This window comes from Malurus melanocephalus, unplaced genomic scaffold (genome assembly GCF_030028575.1).
Source record: "Malurus melanocephalus ecotype Western Australia unplaced genomic scaffold, MMel_1.1 scaffold_41, whole genome shotgun sequence".
NCBI lineage: Eukaryota > Metazoa > Chordata > Aves > Passeriformes > Maluridae > Malurus > Malurus melanocephalus.
In genome coordinates, this window is record NW_026623273.1 from 2549665 (window position 1) to 2569568 (window position 19904).

Genomic DNA, 19904 nt, shown 5'->3' on the forward strand with positions numbered 1-19904 from the left:
CTATTCACAATATTTTGGAAGTGTTATGAATCTGAGTAAGTTCTGGTTTTAAATGAGCTCACTGGATTGAGGCTGAATCACTATATATAGATACGTTCCACATCCAGAAAAACCGACCCAATTCCTTTTTCCATCCAGAATTCCATTTCAAAATACASATGAATAAAATTCATCCTATCCATAAGCAGTTTACATTCACCCATGCTCTAAAGCAACTACCATTGTACCACACAGAAATACTTCTTTGCAATTTAGATTTCTGGAGTTCACACTAATGTTTTGACAGTTAACTCTTCTCTCTATACATCCCAATTTAAGAAAAAATAAAAAGAATCACATTTATTTAGTTGATTTTTTTATAACCTAAACTTGGGATTGTAAGTCTTCTCATGTCTTAGAAACCTTTTAATTTTTTAAGCAGGAAGAGGGATGGGTAGAAGCTGATAYTATTTCTTAATTAGATTAAGAAATAAGATTAAGAAAAGATTAAGAAAACCTCTATAAGAGGGGAAGTGGAATGATTTGAATATGACAGGTTTCATATATAAAAACAAAGAGACATACATCTGTAGTCCTTGTCCTGTTCAACGAATGCAAATTCAGGATGCAGCATTGTGGAAAACCAGATTCTCATACAGCTGATGACAAAACATCCAAAAAATTACTAAAAGGAACTAAAACTGATAGTTTACATTTGAATTCACTTGTTTCTAAAAATATGTATCAACAATTGTATTGTGTACTTCCAAAATTCCAAACTAGTTGCATAGTTATTTGAGATTTGAGGTGTAAGTATCACAAGAAAAGCAACACAAACCAGGTGAATTCTCAGGAGTAGTACAAAATAACAGAATGTCTGGTTCCCAAGAGCAGTTATTACATACAAGTCCTTTGAGATCACTGTTCACCCAACAATGTCCCTATGGTCATGTCCAAATGTTCAGACACAAGATCAAAGAATAYGTCAAAGCCTGCTCCTCCATCTTTGTAATTCAAAGCAGTAACGAAATAATCCAGTCAATGTGTAAGAAATTCAGCCCACAATTAATCTCAATTCACCAGTCATTTACTTAATGACTGCATGAATACAGACAGTATTGAATACACTTACAATACTAAGTAACTAACATCACAATCAACATCAGGCTGCTGTTGTTGGGTTCTTTTTGGTTTTCCACAAAAATGTAGAAACAAACTTGCATAAACATTTACTTGCTACTCATTGTTCTTGCAATGGGGAAACTGCTTAGGCTAGTAATGGAATATCAACTACATATACTGACAGATCATTCATGCAAAGAAAAGTACACCCCTAACCTCTCAAAAACCATAAAAACTTGTTTTTTAAATGGATCAAAGAGTAGCTGAGAGCAACAGAAAAAAAAATATTGTCAAAGTCTATGTTTTTTTGAAGCAATTGTGCAATTCCAGTATTCCCATGTGATTTTCTGGAAACACACTTATTCCAAGCATCTTTAACAACTAGAAACTTTAAACACTATTTCCGCTCTTCAGAAATGCTGAAAGACATTTGTCCTACATYTGTTAAAATACAGATCTGTAAGAACTTACCACAAATATTTACAGATTCCTACAGCACCATTAGCATATTTATCTGAGCTCCGTATTAAACAATTCAGTATTGAAAATGTTAAGTTTGCTGTTGAGAAAGGAAATACTAATGAACAGAGAAGCTGCTATGTAACCCAACATAAGGTTAGCCTAATAAATATAAAGATGTAAGACAGTTACTCAAGCCAAAAAAAAAAACCCACTTCATCCTCCAGTGTTAATTCTCAAAAGAAATTACTTCACGAATAAACATTTTCTCACTGAAAGAAAATKAATATAGACCATAAAGAACCTTTGCATATCATAAGAAGTAATTTCTAAAATGATTCTCCTCCTCCAGTATGCAACCCACATTACAAGATGGGGATTTTTTTAGACCTAGTGCTGGTCAATACCTTGCTGAAGTCMGTGTAGGTTCTCCAAAACATTTTCACTGAGCTACACTGCAGAACTTGTGCTGCTGTGCTGGACTAGAATWACGAAGTCAGCAACACAGACAGTATCCTTTAAATATTGGCCACAATATTTTTTTGAATGAATTACATATTTCTGTTTTGGCCAAAGTGGATTTCTACAGCTCACATCAGTGCCATTAGAATTACAAAGATATCMAATTACACATTTTACTTAACAGCTTCCAGTAAGCCCAAGTCATACTGCAAAAAAATCTGCAATAATTATTTGCATGTTCCATTTGCATGGAAGAGTGATTACCAACTGAAACATTAGATGTTTTATTAAAAAGATACAATAAATAGTTTTATAAATGTATGTTTTGTACACRTTTTTCTTGTGTTCTCATTCACAGTGTAACAAGTGTTATGCAATACAAGAAAGTGAAATCAAAGAGAAATGGTGCAACTACCCAGAACTGCTCTCTTTCTCAGGAAAGAAAACAAARGCATGGTAGGAGCAGTTTTTTTTCAGCTTTCATTACTCTCCAATGGTTTCATCAGACAGGGAAAGATATTTTATAAGATGAATCAGAGTCACACAGCTGTTTCTCAGCTCCTCCTGGTCAGCAGAAAAGCAGTGTGCCTCTAACTCACCTCTGCCACCTTGCTGAATGCCAACTGAACTCAGTACTAGGTATTCCATCTGTAGCACAGACTGAAGCATGCTGTAGTAAGCATCCCTTTGGATAATTCACTGCATCATAGCTCAGATCCAGGTAAGCTTATACATTTTCCAGTTTTYCTGTTATTTTCAGTGTGAAAATACTTTATTATGGTGTAATTTCAATTGAACAGAGTGCTTTTAGGGACCTATCTTAATTCTTGCATTCACGTAAGACCCTAATAAAGAACAGCTACAAGGGAGCTGTTCACTCATTTGTCCCACCGAGCAGAATTGTCCTGAAATTTTCACCAGCTTTCTCTGTTTTAGTCAAAACAGAGTTAGAWCTTTAATTATGACAATAAAATTTACAGATACCATCTTCACATCTAAGCAGATTTTCTCTACTAGTGGAGTCAAAAATTAAACATACCAATTAACTGCTATGTAAGTTAACACCTTTTACAACAATCTGGAATRCTACTAATTAAAGCAGAATTATATTATATTGTCTCCTCCAACAATGCATTATCAATATTTGAAATTCCTTAGTGCATAGCTCTGCAGATGCTAGAAGYTTACAAGAGAGCAGAAAGCATTGAGACAAATTAGTTGAAGAAAAATTTTTCAACACTTCTAAACAGAGAAGTCCCAGAGCCAAAGGTTGCTGGAGGCTGGGAAAGTATCAGTAAAGAAGTATTGCTACATGCTCGTGCCATTTGTACAACTCTTTCACAGCCATCCCACCAGGCTAAACAGATCTTTCATTTACACTAACACTCAACAGAAAGCCAACAAYACACTTCTCCCAAAACAATTTAAAGAAAAGCCTTTAAGCCTTAGAGTTTCTCTCAAACCAAATGCATAAACCAGTMAAATCTAAACATTCTGCAGCTATAYAWGTTAAAAACAYCCTTCAAWATTACTGTATTGAAATGAAATTGTGRTGATTAAATTAATTCTCCTGCAGAATCAAACTTTCTTGCCTTCACAAGACAACTCACATGACTRAGAGAAGGAAATGTGGTAATATCCATTAAAATAGGCAGCCACCACACCCTGGAAAAGAGACAGCACTGGAACCTGGGGTTTGCTGGGGTTTGGGTTTTTTGGCTTCTTTCCTGGGGAGCTGGGGGTGTTACGGTTTTGACTGAGATTTTTATACAATAAAAAAATTAGAGTAACAATCAAACAGTACAGCAAACTTCCTAAAAGTCATATGATACATTCACTGAATTTTTTTTCTCTTTGCCTCTCTTCTTCAAACAATGTATTTTTTCATCTACACAGTTACTGATGTAACTGGATAGCCACAGGTCTACAGGGCCTGTTGAGATGCATCCCAGAATCCTAAGGGACCTGGCTGTTATCTCCATTATATCTGAAAATTCATGGCAATGAGATGAAGACCCAGTGGCTGGAAAAAGAGAAACATCACTCCCATATTTAAAAAGGGGAGAAAGAAAGACACAGGGAACAGGTGAGCCTCACCTCTGTGCCTGGGAAAATCATGGAGCAGAACCTCACAATAGCAATGTTAAGGCACATGCAAGTCAAGGGTGTGACCCAAAACAGCATGGCTTTACTAAAGGGCAGGTCATGTCTGACCAATCAAGTGTCTTCTTTGACAGATAACTGCAACAATGAACACAGGAAAAATGACTGATGTMATCTACCTGGACCTCTGTAAGGTAGAAAAGAGAGACTTCAACACAGTCTTACTCAACACCCTTCATGTCCACATTGAAGAGACATGGATTTAAAGGGTGGACTGATTGGTGGGTAAGGAACTGGCTGGATGGGCACCCAGAGGACTGTGGTCAATCCTCTATGTCCAGGTGGAGGCTGCTGACAGGTGGTGTCCCTCAGGGCTCTGTTTTGAGATCAATGCTCTTCAATATCTTCGTCAATGACAGAGAGTGGGATCAGGTGCACCCTCAGAAAGTTTCCAGATGTCATGAAGCTGAGTGGTATTGAAGGAAGGATGACATCCGAAGTAACCTGGAAAACTTGAGAAGCGGACTCCTGGGAACCTCATGAAATTCAACGAGTTAAAATGCAAGGTGCTGCACATGGATTGGGTAATACCCGATCTGAGCACAGACTGGGAGAAGAATTCATTGAGAGCAGCCCTGCAAAGCAGAACTTGAGGGTTCTTATGGATGGAGGACAAACCTCATCCTGGGCTGCTTCCAAAGTACTGTGAGCTGCAGGTCAAGGGAGGGGATCCACTCTGCCTTTGTGAGACCCCACAGTTCTATGGTCCCCAGCACAAGAAAGACACAGATCTGTTGGTACAGGTTCGGAGAGGGCCAGCAAGATACTCAGAGAGCTGGAGCACCTCTGCTATGAGGAAAGACTGAGAGAGCTGGGGTTGTTCAGCCTAGAGAAGACTCAGAAGAGACCTCACTGGGACCTTTCAGTTCCTATGGGGGCCACAAGAAAGCTGGGGAGGGACTTTCTACAAGGGCATGTAGCTATAGGACAAGGGGAAGTACCTTCAAACTGAAAGAGGGTAGGTTTAGGTTAGATATTAGGAAGTCTTTTACAAGACTGATTTATCTATGTAACAATTCATATGAAACCAGATTGAAGCATATCTTCTGCATTCAGTGTCCCTGTTTAATATTGATAGTAGGTATTAAGTAGTAGTAGTAGGATTAAGCTGAATCTTTAGAAAGAGAAGGCAGATTTTTAATGGTCAAATTCACAATAAAAATCCGTGACAATAAAGCTCTCCTTGATCTATCTAATACAATTTTTATGTATTTCCATTTTTATTCCCACATTGTAGCATCCTAATTCATGGCCCACCAAAGATGTTTATTGTGAATGGCTGGGATAACAGCATTATTTGAATTCCTGTTAAAAGACACCTTGTTGCGCTGTAATTCTTGTACACAACAACTAAATGATATTGCCCAGGATATGTTCACAAACACAATGTTTTCTTTTCTAACCTCTAAACTGGCAAAGAGCTGTCACATTTTACCTGTGATTTCATCTCATAAAGAGTAGCATCCTCTGGAGTTAACTGAAGTGCTTCATCCCACTTGACAAGAGCCTCTCTGTACCTGTAGTTAAAAGAACATTACAGTGTCATTACATTTAAAGAGACTGGATATTTGTATTTATATGCTGACATGATCCTAAATAAAGTGCAATAGCATATTAGTATTAATTATTTCTCTAATTACTTTCCCGTAAGACATAGTGAACTGTTTTCAGGAACTGGGTATTTGATGTTCTGACCAAATGGATACTAAGCATTACAACTGGCCTCAAGTGAACTTACAAGGCAACACTGGAAACCTGTGGCCCAAATTTAATAACTTAAAACTAGAAATCTTGAACTGAGTCCAATTTTCCTCAGTGTCAAAATCAACCTTAGCCAGGCATAAATATATTCTGAACTCAACATGCCATGATACAGTCATAATTTATAAGTTCTTTTCATCCTAAAAACTCTGCATTTCTGCACTGTAAGACAATGTAAGAATCTAAAGACATGCACTTAACTTCGGTATACACATATAAGAAGAAAGTTGAAAGTAAAGTTATATTGAAATCATTCCACTTTGGGAAAGCAGACACTATGCTTTCACTAGGAAAAAGAAGGAACGAGAAGAGTTGACCAAAAGCAATAAAAAGTAACTTTTTGCCTTGAACAATGAGGTAAAACTAGAAACACAATGAACAACTGTAACAAATAGTAGATGCAGTTACAGCTGTGCAGGCTTTCTGCCCTAAAAGTGGACTCTTACCAACATTAATGAGTGTGTGAGGTTATCACATGTTTTCTGAAACTGTTTCAAAATCCACATTTGTTTCAGAACTGCGTGGGAACACCTGAATTTACATTAATGACACTGAAAAGGTAATCAATGTATCCACCAATTTGCTCTTGGCATACATATACTTCAATTTTAACATAGTGTAGATAAAACCACAGTGCTTTTCACACACACAGTTGAAAGTTTTTACCTTCCCCTACTCCCCCATTCTTCCTTCCCATTCCTTTCCCAATTTTCAATGCTCTGGGTTGTATTACACCTCCAAGTTTTCCAGAGCACTCATATGAAGACTTCAAAAAGTTCTGAGCCAATTCAGAACAGAAAAGCAGACTGGAAAAACTGAAGTCAAACCCTCACTATGATTCAGATATTATTAGTTTGCAAATTACACTAATAAGTATGATATTTGAGTGCTAAGGCAAAGGATGCTTCAATAAATGTTCACATTTCCTCAAAGTTTAACCACCAGCTGTGCATTTTGCATCTCAGTTCACTCCCCATGGGCAGGTGTTCACCCTAAAGAAAATACCAAGACATTTTCTACAAGCATCAGTAGAAGCTTTATGCTCTTATTTACTTAGTGGGGACTACTTCTGAAGTAGAAGATTATGGTTAAGTTCAAGACCTAGCATGCACCTTGCAGATAAAGCCTACGTGAGTAAGGGTCGTCTAAGCTCAGTTAGGTAGTGTCCTGGCCATGCAGAAAGGTGCAATATTGTGAGCACAGTAAAAAGTTTGGTTAAAAAAGTTTTGGAAAACAGAGCAAATACAGTAGTAACATCAGTAACCAGAAAGGAAGGAACAGCACTGCCATTCTGCAAGTAAAAAGATATAAGACAAAAAGTTGTATTTCAGGTACATTAATTTTTACTTCTATGAAAGGAACATCATTGCTGAAAACACCAACCTGAATGGGATAAAAACGCTTAGCAAGAACATGCTACCTCCAAAGGAAGGGTCAATTATAAGCTAATATTCCCCCAAATCCTGCTGGGTGATTTYACTGCCAATTTGTCAACAGTCTGCCAAGAGAACAAAGATGCACAAGGGAGAAGAATTTGCACATTCACAGAAACACTATGCTACGTGTGTTCTGTGTGTGAACAGTAAATTACGTAACTCTGCCTGTGAGCCTCAGAAAGAATGATCAGAGAAGAGACAACAGAATGCCAGCATCACTTCCCAGACTAAGAACACAACAGCAGAGGGTCAGCAAAGGAAAGGTTTTCTGCAGGTACATGCTGAACCATCTATTAAAGAGACTGACTSCTGACTTCTTATTTATACTGCGGAGATATCCCAGGCTCGTGAAACAGCCATCTTTGCAGCGCATGCATTTCCTTGAGAGGAAGGTCTAATAAAACATGGCTGTTCTATTCTTTTAAATACTCAGTAAAAAAATATTTCTATTGTTGCTCAAGGAGAAACTAAGGACACTGTCCTTACTGAGAGAAAACTATTTTCTCTTAGTAAATTTAAATTACCCGCTCCAGTAATGCAAATTTAGGTAAAATCCTTTATAAAAAGTCCATTAATCAAAGAATGCTGTATCTCATTCTTCTGAAGGAAAACATTATATAAAATAATATATTAAATATGGAACGCCATACAGAAAAAGATTCCTAGGAATATAAGATGCAGTTGTAAAGTCAATGTTCCAATAAATGTTTTATGAAAACCATAAGCCTTGGCTGAAATACGAAGGGATCTAACACAGGCATAGTCTTGCAAAGTAAGTAATCTTTTTAAATAGATCATTTTACTCTTTCTCAGGATAATTTTTAGAGCTGAACTGTACAGCTTTACCACTGTACTTTACCACGGTGAGGAGAACTAGTTTTGAAAAAGGAAGCTTCAGTATAAATATGACATCTGCTTTGGGTTTAATAACCATATTTAATGAGCATTCCATTTGCTATTCACACTTCTTTTCTTAGAAATGAAACAAGCTCACATTCAGTTGCATGATTAGCAGGTCACAAGCCTGTATGCATCTGCTGAGTTGCAAAAACTGCCATGTCATGGCTGAAAAAAATTGAAGTTACTACTTTTAGCTTAAAGCTGTCCCAGTGAAGGTCTGCCAGAAGCTCTTTCAATGTGTCTGACACGGAGAGTGTACACATGTTCCAAACACATGACATGGCACAGTTGATGCTTCACAGGATGTTCTGAATTGAAGTGACTCAAAACAGCCAGGCCCAACTCCAGGCCCTGCACAGGACACCCCAAGAGTCACACCACGTGCCGGAGACCATCACCAGCAGAGAGATGATCTACTTGAACTCTGACACCCGTCTGTGTCCAGCTCTGGGCTGACTGCTGTGACAGSGACATGGACAAATTGGAGTGAGTCCAGCAGTGGGCCACAAAGATCATTTAGGGCTTGGAGCATCCGCCATGTAAGGGAAGGCTAAGAGAAACAGGAATATGCAGCCTGGAGAAGGGGAGGCTCAAGAGGAATCTTTCCAAGGTGCAGAATTGCTCATTGTGGAAGTGAGGCAGGGAGTTCAGAGGACAGAATCAGACTCTTCTCAGTCATATCCAGTGACAGGACAAGAAGAAATAGGCACAAACTGAAGCACAGAAAATTCTATTTAAGCCCACCTCCATCACAGGAGGTATCCAAAATGCAACTGACTTTGCTTTGAGCAGGAGCCAGAGTAGAAAAATCTCCTGGAGTTCACATGGATTACATAATACTAAGGTAATCAGCAAAATAAGTGATACATGACTTAAGATGTTATTATCTCTTGGTTAGATGAAAACAAATTTTAAGCAAAATTTAAACTGATAAAAAAATAGATCCATTAATTTTTAGAACTCTGGGCTACAAAAATTTGTCTAATGTAGTAGTGAAGTCACAGACTATTAATAACAGACATATCCTGCTTTCATATAAAAACAGTATTTCCAGAAAAATTTAAACCCTTATGGATATATACATGGTAACTAAGCACCTAAACAGTAATGCAAAACAGTAATGCAAGCCTTTTGAAATAGAGGATTCTATTTATGTGAGTATAGATACAGTATACTTATCTACCAACTCTGATTTCAGCCAAACAGTATATTTCATTAGAAAAAATATTACAGAGATATAAACAAAATTTAATTAGAATTTTCTCTTCTTTACTGCAGAGCTATAGAAAGGAATAAATTATTGACAACTGGATACATCTGGAATGGCTTCAATGTACAAGACCTGATGGATTTAGACATTTTTTATTTAGCAGTGCATGAAATCCCTTAGCTCCCCCAAAGTACTAAAACTGCTGTCTTCAGACATGCTACTGACCATCTGGGAGCTATAGAAACTTGGCACGTTTTTCTGCAGCTTGCCAGACTTTTGAAACCAACATCTCGTGCTTACACTTCACTTTTTCAACACCACTTCTGGGAAAACAGGATCTCTTGAACTCTTAAACAAAATCATTAAAACAAATTTTAAAAAATAAAAATGTTACAGGCTTTTTCATAAAAAAAAAAAAAATTCAAATTACACAGAGATTGATTTTTGAATCACGCACATATAATGCCAAAAACTATTGCCGCAGCTCATGCAGGATTTAGAGTCCTGTATTTTTACTCTCAGGTTTGCTACATGCAGAAAGTAAAAAGAACAGAGTGAGATGACATAATCAGAGTGACACTGAAAATATCTGTAAATGTACTAAAAAGAGGACATGGTATCAAATTCAGACAAAATGAGACACATGCCACGCAAGAGAGAGGCAGAGTACAGGAGGCAGTGTCAGGTGAAGAGTAAGGAAACCTAACGCCAGGGATTTCTTTTAGACTTGGACGTGTACTCCTAYAATCAGATGTTACAGGAGAATGATGAAAAATACAAACAGAGCTAAGAAAGGGAAAGGCAATTTTAAAAAGAATATGCCTAATTGTCAAARACTCCTATCACAGAGCAGGAACATGAATGGTCTGTGACCACCAGCAACATGATCCAGAACAATTTTAACGTAGTGCARGGTCAGACTCTAAGTTCATCAGAGAAAAAGAACATCAGTCAGTAATTACAGAGAGAACATAAAAGGAGAAATGAAAATTAAAGCAGAAGTTGATTACAGGCAGAAACTTCCCTTTTTAGGCTGGGAGATGATGCAGGGCTAGACTGCGGTAGAAAAGAGCCAAACAGGTGAATGAGGAAACTAAGAAGAATTAGGGAGAATAAATGTAACATGGCTTTTTTGTGTTTAACAACTTCAGACTTCTCTAACACAGGTAGGTTTTCACAGCAAAGTGAAGCACCCCTCTGCTGGGGGTGAGGAAGGAKATACACAGCACTTCGTGGAAGCATTTAAAGAACAGTGCATAAATGTCAGGAAATTGTTTGCCTAACCACACACATAAAATCCATGCTCACCATCAGCTCCATACAGCACACTTAGCCTAGTAACAGTTGTAGAATTGGTATACCTTACCCATGTGCTTCATGTGTTTAAAACGTTCTTTTTAAATCTTTGCAACTTCCCCATCTTTTGTCAGACAATTCTGACAACTATTGGTGAATCATGGTCACTGCAGCACAAAAGCATAGCTATTTTGTGGTGAAGCRTCAAAGTTCACTTCTAACTACACASGGAGAAAACAATCGCTTTACTACCCACTACAACTTTYAATGAAATGTTTTAACTTAACAGTATCAATCATGTATGGCTACACAAGACGTGCATGGCAATTCTCCAATGGCACCTGACCATATACAYGGCCTTACCCCACAGCAAAGGAGAGATAAACACAAATTCAATGCAGCTACTCTTTGAGAAGGTAAACTCTGAATTGACAACAGTAACTGAAGTACATCAGTTCAAAGCCTACATATTCAGAATTACTATTCTTGCACACACTAGGCCACTCAAAATCAGGTCGTTGACACCTGGACACTAGTAATGCACACAGAGAAAATAAGTCTTGTTTAYACAGGCAAATAAAAATCTCTGCTACATGTAAATCATCTGAACATACCATAAAACTAAACAGCTACGTAAGCATTTCAAAGAGACTTCTCTTTCTTAAAAACTTTTACAGAAGAACAGAYGGGAAATACCACTTCATCGTTTGCCAGAAGCAATCACTATATCTACCATCACAACAAACTACAAAATCAAGTTTTTAAYGTAAGTTCCATTCCCCAGTTTCCTAATTTTGATTACAGCCACACATGTATATAYGGCTGATTTCTATTACTGTAACTATTAGGCAAATGCAGTTCTGAAACTATATTTGTCAAAGAAAAAGTATGAAATAAAACATTAGAGAAAGATGCAAAATCAAGTACGTTATAGGAAAAGCCACGGAATCAGGATTACGGTGCCATCCCTGACAGACAGCTTTTGTCACACTTAATTTCCCCACATATGAAGAAGTAGTCTCAAAAAAAACTACTCACTATTATTTCACAATCATTTTGCTGAGACACAGGAATGGAATACACTGCAGTAAATAATTTAAGTGACAAAAGACAGACGAAATGGGGAATGAGCCATCCTGACAGCCTGTCCATAACATGTCTTTCACAAATATATTTTATACTGAATTATGAGCTGAGGGCTCTGCTACCTTTGACTTATTTTACCCCATTCTTTACAACCTGGTCAATCACTGTTTCGTTGTCCATCCCACTCAGATACTGCACTTATCAGCAAGCAGACAAGAAAACATGCAACACAAATGCAACACATCCAGGTGCCTCAAACCTCTTGCAGCTAACTCCAATAGACACTTTGATTCCCAGACAATCAGTCTGTGCAATTTCAGGGCTTTGTCCCCAAGGGAGGCATTGGAAAACACGGTATGTGCCTATACTTGTGTTCAGTCTTCAAAAATTACACCATTACTTAAACTCTGACTGAAGGGAATTATATAGTTGGTTAACAAGCAAGTTCAAAGAACATATTTTTCCTGTAAAAAATCCTTTATGTTCAGGAAAACAGAACAAAGAAAGTTGTATATTACCAAAGAAACTCTTAGTTAAACATACCAATCACATGCAAAATTCTATATATTGGACATTCTACAGCTTTGGTTTTGGCCTTTCTGCAGATTCTCCCTGGACTTGGCACTGCAACTTCATATTTTTCTCTCAATATATGAATTTAATACAAAATRTATGCAACATAGGGGAATTTAGTTACCTGCAGTAACATTACATCGTGATGACCGTCAGAAGCAGTAAGAAATTCACTGCTAATCATTTGCAGTAGTCCTGAGAACTTGTTACTGTAATTTTTAAGTGAGAATAGCTAGTATATCAAGTTCTCYCCACAAGCTGTTAACTCAGACACCAGAGTGTTATTTGGAGTGGAGGAAAGGAACTAGAAGAAACTACACTTCTTTCAATTAAGTGGTGACTTTGCTGGTCTAATTTTGTCATGAAAACGGCAAGTTTTCAATCACAAATGACAACTGTCACTGGCTGCATACCTGACTAACCATAGAAATATTAATGTACAGAATGCAAAGTATTTAGATTTTCACATGTAAAAATCAGAAACTGCAGTATGGATACATGCCTGCCATTCAGGAAGAGACAAAAGAAATAAGCTGTTTCTATTAMATTCTACTACCACCAAATTGTTAGGCAATCACAAAATAGAATACAGATACGTGTAAAAATGCACAATGAAATATCTTGATTTGCCAGAGAACATGCAACATTTGAGAACTTTTTTACAGACAGGTAAACCTTTAAACTGCATTTCCCCAGTATCTACAGCTTCAAGCTATGTAAAATACCTGTCTTCTATTTAGAATGGTAGTGTTAACAACAGACTTGTAGATACAAAGGAAGTAACAGCTATATTCCCATACTGAAAGTCATATCAGAGTGCTTGAGAACAGAAATTGTCAAGACATTTCACAACACCGAGAAATATTCTCACACGAAAGAACATTTAGAACATTTGTATAACGAGTGTTCACTTAAGAACATTAAAAAGAATAAATATAAATTACATTCATATAGTTAAAATTCAGTTTCAAATGCTTTTATGTTCAACGTTAGTATCACAATAAACCGTAACYGGTAAAAAGACAACACCTAAGAATCTGTCTACAGGGTGTAAAAGCTGCTTTCCAACCATATATAAACATGTGGGGTGCTTTGTTAAATACCAGACCTGTAATTTAACATAATTAGAAGGGTATTGATTGTCATTTTAAAGGTGAGAGCTCTGTGGGACGCCCAAATAAACAGGAACAAATAAGAGTAGCATGGAAACACAAGAAAGGAAACAAAGTTTTATTACAACTCAACCTTCTATTTTCATTATTTAAGCAGTAAGAACTGACTGTCCTGCAAGCTTCAAAAGATTAATTTTATCACTTCAGTAAAATTAATTTACTCTTCTATTGTTCTATACAGAAAATGCAAATTAATATAAATCAAGTAAAAGACATTGCAATAGCTGTAGTATTTTAAGTATTTAYAGAAAAGTAATACATTCTTATTGCTGAAATGAAATTTTAAATAGAAAGCTTTAGTTCTTCAAAATAGTTTCAACAGCAGTTCATCTGAAAGCAGCAGGAGGGAAAATATCCATGCTGCATTTGAAGTAATATTCTGGTCTTGAGCATTACTTGTTAGGATGTACTTTAGACACACAGTAGTACAGGCTAGAAAGATAGGTGTCACCTGTTTTGTTCTTAACTGTGAAGGCATTTAATCCTTTTGAACTTTTAATTATTTGTCTACAGACTGCATACAGCTCCCTCTTACTTCTAGTTACAATCTTAATGGTTCACAGAAACCAGACACAGGARTTATGGCCCTAAGTCAACAGCACAAAAAAAAAATTCTGGGTTTTAAAAACCAGCATTTCTCTATCTTTCTTAAAATTACTGTTTATTGCCAAATTATGATGCTCAATGGTAGGCTATTAACATGACAAAACATTTTGGGAGAAATGATACCAAAAAAACAATAGTCTGCTGTCACTATATTCTGATCAGTTCCATCTCATCTAGCTGACATGCTTTTGTTATTGCTGTCTGTTATAAGTAATGTAATTTTGCTTCATTTTCTTTCTTTCTATTACTTATAGCGTCTTTACAATATTTGCTGATGTCAACATTACAGAATAGTAATGGCAAAAGTAACAGACAAAAACAGAGATAAAGGCAGGGGAAATGTATACCTCTCTATCTATTTCATACTTAAAAGGCAATTTCATTTCCTCATTTCAGTTCCAATAAGTAGGCAGGTAMTCTATAAATCTCCCACATAGCTAAAACTATTGGAATGTATTGGTTATMAATTACTATAACCAATAAAGTACTAATGCAAATAACTAGCCAGCGAAAGCCATGAAGTCTTCTGAAATAAGTGAAATATAGATGTGTAATAAACAGAACAATCAATCTACAAGGACATAATATACATGTATACAGACTGAATGGACATTGGGTGTTACTACCTAGAATTAAGGAAACTATCATACTTCTAAATCTCAAACTAAGAACTAACTCATCCACATAAAAGTGGCAAGAAGAGTGAAACTCTTCAGTATCAGCATTGCTCCAACCAGGGGTAGTGTACCTCAGTGTCACCAGACAAGTGTTCAGTGAAGGGTCCGGTGAGTTCAGTTTGTGCCTCAAGTTCCATGACAGAGCTGGTTAATCACCTATAATGYTGTTTCTACTGAAATGCAACCTTACAAAAACCATTCAGACTGATGGTTTGGCTGACACTGCCATTTTGCATACATAAAGCAATGTCTGTCAAAGGAAAGGAAAAGCAGGAACTGCTGGAACCATCTATTTCAATGTTTTTTCCCATAGCACAGCACAAAATGCAAAATAAAACTTCACAGATTCAATAGAAAATTGGTATTTCAGATGTTTTTATCTTCATTGGCTACTGGATAGAAATACTTCAGGCTTTTCTTCAGATTARCAGATCATGCTTCTGAATCTAACTTGTAAAATTAATTCTTCTTCTTCTTAGTCTTACTATATGACTCAACTCCTATATTCCACCTAGGAGGAATTATTTACAAAGAATATTTTAAGTTCTGAAAAGTAGTACTGTCAATAGATTCATTTTCAGAAAAGCAAACAGGACAATAGACACAAGTTTGTTGTGATAATGCACAGTACTCAAAAGCATCCATAAACTGGAAGATCCCTTCAGGGAAAAAAAAAAAACAAAAAAGAAGCAAAGCTTGGTAGTTCAGGGCTGCATTCTGGAGAATGGATCTGCATTTCAATTATAAAAATATGCCCTTTAACATATACTCTTTACTCTCTTTTTTCTTTACACATTAGGCTGATTATACTGGTAAGATGARTATAATTAACTCTGATCCGCAAAAGCCTATCTCTCTACAGTCGCTTTACCCAAATGTTAAAAAGTTACTATCTACAAACTCTAATAGCACCAATTAATTTTCTTTAGACTGAGACATATGCTCATCTTGGTGGCTTTCCCCCCAGTTTTGCCCAATATTTATGTTTTTCTCTCTCAATCTCAATTTATTATCAGAATATAATGACCACAACTAAGCAGACATCTGGACATCCTCACCATCCGGTAAACTAAATTAAAAGTGATAAGCTACCCAGAAAAAAAAAGAGCCAGGTTAAAGATTTTTCATCTTTATACAATGTAACAATACCATAATTTGCATAAAACTTCCTTAGGTTTTCTTATAGCAATTTATTCTGTAAATTAATTAGGCCATTTTAATAATTATTATTCTAATTAAAATAAATTTCTTTCATTCTGTATACCAACAACTTCTAATTTTATTTCCAGATTATTTGCAATTCCTCTCTCACTTCTGAACACCACAAAAGAAATTAGCTACTAAAATAAATAATTTTTGAAACGTTTTTGGAATTTTTGGAATCCACTTAATTACACCCACAATACAGAAGTATTGGAATTCTGCCACATCTCTGAAAGGCAGACGTGTTCCAAAGACACTACAACTTCCTGTTAAGTGAGTCCTCAAAAGTTGTTGTGCACTCTCGTCACTTCAGTTTATTTTCTTGTCCCTGCTTTGCACCAGTATAAAAAAGCTGCTGCTTCTTGAACCAAGTCAGCAGCCTAATCCAGGTTGTGACCTGTCCAAACAGTTTGTTTTAAAATACCAAGCAGCTACCCAATGTAATTCTCCATTTGTAGAGTTCTCCCATTTGGGGAATTATACTGAAGAGTGTTACACTGCAGAATTACTTTACCAAACAGATAGTAATGAAACTGAGTGTATTATTAAAAAATGGCATTTCAGCAAGTAGTATTGCATCACATTCAAACTCAGAGCTTGGCAAAAAGACATCCTAAAATGATAGTGAGAGAAAGATAGTCTACCAGGGGCTGACTAAAACTAAGTTTATTTTCTGGATTGGAAAATTTTTATTTCAATCTCAGCATTTGATCCTATCCCCTAAAATGTTTTAYATATGTACCTTTCCTTTATCAAGCCTCTATTTTAGTCCTTTTTGAAGTCTCGATAAATATTGACCAAATTCAAATCAAAAATGTTCTTTAGGACTGGAAGTTGAAACACCTAATTGAACAACAAATCTATTTGAAAATATGCMATGTAAAAACGTTCTGGAAAATAAACTAGGTGTGTGCAACACCAGGAAAGGTTAACRTTCTGACAAACAGAAGAATTTCACTCACAGCCTAGAATTAAAACAATTTAAAAACACCTGTATCAACAACCAAATCATTGAAGGTGAATTTATCACAAGACTCAATTCCCAGGAAAAGGAAAGTTTATATTAAATGTTCCAGAGAAATACAGGTTACTACAGTGAATTCTAGGCTGCAGATGCCTTTCAGTAAGTTTAAGCTATTCAACATATTTAAMAGGTGTCTCCTATTTTTAACAGTGAAAGAAGACTGTGGAGCCAGCTGAACACAATCCATTATTCACTGCCAAGATCTCATATCCAAAGACCATAATTGAAAAACCCCTACAACTATGAAATGCATTTATGTTTAACTGCCATTTCCCAATTTTTGCAGAAGACAAAAAGCTTAAGCCAAGCATGGTCTACTACACTGGATTTCTATTACCAGCTGTCAGGTCAAAAACAAAACACTGTTTTTTAATATTTGCCATTTAGTTGCTACAGCCAGTAAAACTCCAGAGACTGGCATGAAAATACATCTAACTCATGCAAAGAATGGTAGCCTGTAAAAAACATTAACTACTTTGAAATGGCTGCAAAACAGCAAAATTCAGTTCTTCATAAAAACAAAATCTCTGTATCTGCTTTTCAGGAGGCACCAAAAAAAAGGAGGCTTGCATTATCTCTTTCATGATATAATACAACTGTACTGGACAGCATTCATGGGTACAAAGGTTCCTGTCTAAAACCAYGGAATTACCTTATTTTAAACACAATAGAATAAAATTGAGGATGATACTGTAAATACTGTGATTCTTCTGTTTGAGACCAAGACAAATGTATTGGTCACCCAAATGACTGTGTACTTAGCAAAATGTGCAATGTCTACCACCCATTTCATATGAGTCACATGGCTTACCTAAAGTACTTGACAATATATTTTAACATTTCTGTTGTCTAAGGACTTAACCCGCATCAAAAAAGTGTACTTTTGTCTGTACTTCTAAAATTGCAGAAAATAACTATTATTAAAGTCCCTAATGATTTAATTAGAAGTAGTTTGTTCACAGTCTAAAGTGATAAAAACGAAACAATAAGATTTAATCAATAACAGATGAGTATTTAAAAATTGAAGTCTGGCCTACAAGTGCAAATAYATTCACGAATACACATTTCAAATTTTAAGTGCAATATATTAACACAGGCAACAACTAGACAACAATAGAGTATAAATGAAATAACTCCTCTCCCTTTCCCCTATTGTTTGGCCACTCACCCCCATTCTTCTGTCTATTTTGTCAAAAGCATTTATGAAACAGATCAGAAGCAGCAACCAGAAAGAGACTGTTTTCCAGCCAGGCTTCTTCCCCAGGCCTGTGACTAACTGGTACTGTGAGCTGGCTTCCTGCAGGATAAAAACAAAAAAATGAGACCACTGCAAAGCAGTGGAAATGAAAGGGAAGCAGAATTGGGTCACATTGACCCCCAACTCAAATCCATTTACCCAGCGATGGAACTGCAATATTTGACCAGGTACTTGCAAACAACCAAAGCTACGAAGAATGCACACATGAGCCCTTGCTTTTGGTTAACACAGCCCTGACATATTTTAACTGTCTACAAAATTGCTGCATTGTAAACTGCCATGTAAATAAATCAATAGGGCAGAAAGCAAAAGAGGAAGTCAAGATACACAAAAAATTAAGTTTTTATAAATACGATGACCACACATTACTATATAGAACCCTTCCAAGCAGTTATTCYTGTGGCAGTAGTTTATGCTATGAAGTCAACTCATTAACAACCATCAGTCCTACAACACCAAATATCTCCACAATGTAAACTGAGAATGCACCACTCTCAGTTTTCCCCAGGTTAATTTGAATTAACCTTTCAAAAGACCTGGCTGAACAAGATGTTTTTGAYACAGAGTTTTTATTCTGAGTCTTTACTCCCAAGCACCCTTTTCAGTTTAMGGATACTTTCACAATATGCCACAGSATAGGGAACTAGAAAACAAGCTAACATATATATAGAAATCAAGATCTTATAAAAAATACACTGCCATATCYTACTACTGTAGAAAACCCTTGCACCAAATGGGCAATTATAATCCCTTAAATTCGGTACATTTTGATTCTTGAAGATATGGTATACATCATGTTCAATGAGGATTGAGCAAGGGATACTAAATTACTGTTTCAAAATTTAATTCCACAAATGACAGAGACAGTTAACACAATGAAAGTGGAAGGGAATATTATCTTTGCCAGCAGCAGCAGACTTTAAACAGCAACTGAACAAAGATACTTAGTTAGAAAACCACCTACATTTTCCCCCTGCTGCTTCCCCTATGAAGGGAAACAATATAATGAAAAAATAATTTCTAAATACAAAGATTTTATTATTCAAGTAAAAGCAACGAGAYGTATTTAGCATTAGTTGTGGACAAAAAAGCAAAACCACAAAACTGTCACTTTAAAAAAATGAGATATGATCATATTTTACAGTATCCACATTGTAATAAATGATACTTTATGCAGGAGATAATATAGGAGATCCTACAAAGGATGTGGAAAARGGCCCAGTTTGTATTTATCTATAAAACTGCTTAGATTATTAATGTAAATTACTAGGCTTTGCTAAGTTGTATTATAYTAGGTATATAAATAATAGAATTGCCTATATTTAAAAGCTGTACCATTAGAATATCTAACTGAAGTTATGGGCAAACTCCAGCCTCCAACTGCCACCTACCAGCACAGACCTSCTWGCAGGAATTGTTATTTGCAGGATGYCAATAGTGCTGGCTATATTGCCACCATGTCACCTCTTTTAAAGGACAATCCCAGTCTCAGACAGTTCATCATAATAACATGCAAG

The 19904-nt window shown here is 36.2% G+C and overlaps 1 protein-coding gene across 1 annotated transcript in view; it reads right to left on the reverse strand.

Annotated features, from left to right (window-relative positions):
* Positions 1–19904, reverse strand: part of TTC33 (tetratricopeptide repeat domain 33) — a 43389-nt gene that overhangs the window by 14417 nt on the left and 9068 nt on the right. The window contains exon 3 of the mRNA XM_057364712.1: positions 5621–5702. Within this exon, the coding sequence (XP_057220695.1) occupies positions 5621–5702 (82 nt within the window). The remainder of the gene's footprint in view (positions 1–5620; positions 5703–19904) is intronic.